This window comes from Orycteropus afer, unplaced genomic scaffold (assembly GCF_000298275.1).
Source record: "Orycteropus afer afer isolate SDZICR_OR568_19922 unplaced genomic scaffold, OryAfe1.0 scaffold00617, whole genome shotgun sequence".
Classification (NCBI taxonomy): Eukaryota; Metazoa; Chordata; class Mammalia; order Tubulidentata; family Orycteropodidae; genus Orycteropus; species Orycteropus afer.
This window is the reverse complement of record NW_006922204.1, coordinates 586,039-588,880: the sequence shown is the minus strand read 5'-3', so window position 1 is coordinate 588,880 and position 2,842 is coordinate 586,039. Positions and strand designations below refer to the sequence as shown.

The 2,842-nt window shown below is 35.5% G+C and overlaps 1 protein-coding gene across 1 annotated transcript in view; it reads right to left on the bottom strand.

Annotated features, from left to right (window-relative positions):
• Positions 1-2,842, bottom strand: part of POLA1 (DNA polymerase alpha 1, catalytic subunit) — a 431,865-nt gene that overhangs the window by 361,117 nt on the left and 67,906 nt on the right. Inside the window, 3 exon segments of the mRNA XM_007956408.1 lie at positions 175-313; positions 1,201-1,275; positions 2,454-2,570. Of these exon segments, the coding sequence (XP_007954599.1) occupies positions 175-313; positions 1,201-1,275; positions 2,454-2,570 (331 nt within the window).

Below are 2,842 nucleotides of genomic sequence, written 5' to 3'. Positions count from 1 at the left end.
AAGTATATGTGAACTGCTGTATGAAAAGTGAATTTACTCTGTAAATCTTCACCCAAATCCTAATAAAAAATAAAATAAAATAAAATAAATAGACCAGATATCTCTCAACTTCTCTTTTAAAAACTACACTTCATAGCAACTGACTTAGTATTCTGTGAGTAAATTCTTGCTTACGTGGATTTTTCACTTCAAGCCAGCAAGGCCCTTTGATCTTTCTGTTCATCAAGAACAGTTCCAAACTAGATGTGTTGGTCCCAAATACATGAGAAAAAGTCTCTCCTTTCAAATCCTGAGGTAGCTGTGGCAATTCAGCCTGAAAAAGAAAGGAAAAACAAAACCTTTGTTGTTTAAAACTATTACTTCACATTTTCCAAAGACTGTATCTGAAATAAACAAAAGCCTCTCTATGAAGCACCAGAAGAAATCCCTCTGATATATATGAAATGTAATTTGCCACAAATGAAATCCAAAACAATTCACAGTAGGAAACAAAAACAATTCACAATGACAAAATAATGCATCTTGATGACACCCATCAGAAGAAAAAATAGGCCAAGAAGCTCCCCCAAAAGAGAATTTCTGACCAGAGCTGTACATGCCTTACTGATAAAGAATCACCAAATAAGTGCCACTCCATTAGAAGAAAGAAAGTAATAGTGTGGGACGCATTCAAAATGCTTCTACAGTACTTTTCAGCACCACTGACAGAAAATTTCTCAAGTTTCCCTTTTTTAGTATCGTGGGATCAAAACACTAGATCAGAGGTTAGGGAGGAAATAAAAAAGGCTAAGGTCCAGTTAATTAACATTCCACAGCAATGACCTTGCCAGTCAGAGGAGAAAGAGCAGCGCTACTGACGTTCCTCTCTCACCTTTTCCACTGCTCACAAGGGACACTTCAACAGATAATGATATTCAATTCCATCATGTGGCATTCATTCCACTTGACAAACAGTCATGCTGTTTCAACTTATTTGTTTAAGGATGCACACTTGAAAGCAGAGAAAGGCAATAGAACTTGCAGTCTACGTACTTATATTAATTTTATCCATTTCAGTTACTCATTACATTAAGTCCACCTCAATGAACTGAGGGCTGGAGAAGCCCTGCCAATACACCTATTTGAAACCCAGCTGAAAGTTCAAAAATAGAGAAATGCCATTCTCAACCGAAAACCAGCAATTTTCTTTGTTTGACTTACCGAATATCTAACTTCCAAGTACTCAGATTTTTCTGGAACATCAGGTATCTCAAAAGCATAGTTCTTTTCCACTATCTGGGTAAGTAGATATTTTTAAATCGCTAAGACAAAAACTTTTCACAAATTAAATTGACAAGTATTGTATACACAGTGCACATTCCTGTATTTAATCATCTCAAATGTAGCTTCCTTACATAACACAAAGGCAAATAAAGGCAAAAAGCATTCTATCCCCTTTCAACTGGGACTAAAACACATAGGGACTTATCTTGGACACTAGAGAACCCAGAAATATTTGTATTCAAGAGTGGTAATGACAGATTTTAACAATTTTAATGCATTAAATCATTTACTACTATTTGCTGTTAAGCAACTCTGTCTTCCTGAAAAAATAACTAGCACTATGTTTGTAGTTCATAATTACTGAGTGCCTCCTATGTGACCAAAGACTGTTCTAATCACTTAATATGAATTAATGGATTAATTACATTAACTTGCAATAACTCTTGAAATAGTGCACCCCCCAAGATAAACAAGCACAGAGAGGTCACACACTGGTAAGCAGAGGGGCTAGTAGGGCTTACAGCAAAAGCAGTTGGGGCCCAGCATCGATGCTCTTTACTACTGCACTACATTGCTTCTAGAATTTTAAAGATGTGATCAATCAACCATAATCAAAGCTCTATAAGTAAAAAGACTATTAGACTTCTCTTCAGCAACTTGATATTCCCTTTATTTTAATTACTATTAATAGCCAATATGTTCAGTAGGTTACAACCCCCATAATTATGGCCAAAGGCATCAACTATCTCACAAAAACCAAAATAATCTTATATATCATACAAAGAAAAGATTTGTATTCTATCAAAAATAGCCCTACAGTCTCTGACTTTTAAAGATAAGAACTTACTTAACTTTCTACCAAGACATACTTGGCAATAACTAACATAAACATCTGAATAGTTTCTTCTCCATTTCAGCATAAAAGCATAAGATCTGCTGTAAGCATTAGAGGCACTGATTTGCTATGACTTATATTCCTATTCAAACTAATGAACATTATTTTGTAAGCAGTTTAAAGAGAAAGAAAAAAATATCTTTACAAATCTAATACACTGGTTTCCCTACATGCAAAATGTCCATTCAGAAGGCATTTTGCACAAGAGTAGATAATCAATAAGGAGTTGTGAAATCAGAAAATGAACAAACTACTAATAAATAGAGATGAAAAAACTTCATGACCAAATACAAACCTTGGACTTGAATTTCATAAGTTTATATTTTGCTGCTATTTTCTCATCAAATTCATCATATACATCCTTCATTGTAACTGGAGTTCTGGTTTCTTTCCCTGTATTTAGATAAATTTTCTGTTCTCCCATAGAAAGGGGAGGGAAGGGGAGAAAAAAAGTATCTATATGTAAGATCTCAACCACAAAAAATCCAAGCCTAAATCAATTCCCATGCTCATCCATTTAAATATTTATATAGCATGGTCAGCCCCAGGGTTACAGGTGAGGAGAGACAACTCAGGGACGCCCAAGGTAGCAGGCGGGAAGAGCAGGAGAAAGGGGATTAAAAGCCAGGAAGCCAGAGAGAAGAGCAATCAGCCAAAGGGATTAGGTGAAGGGAGGAAACACAG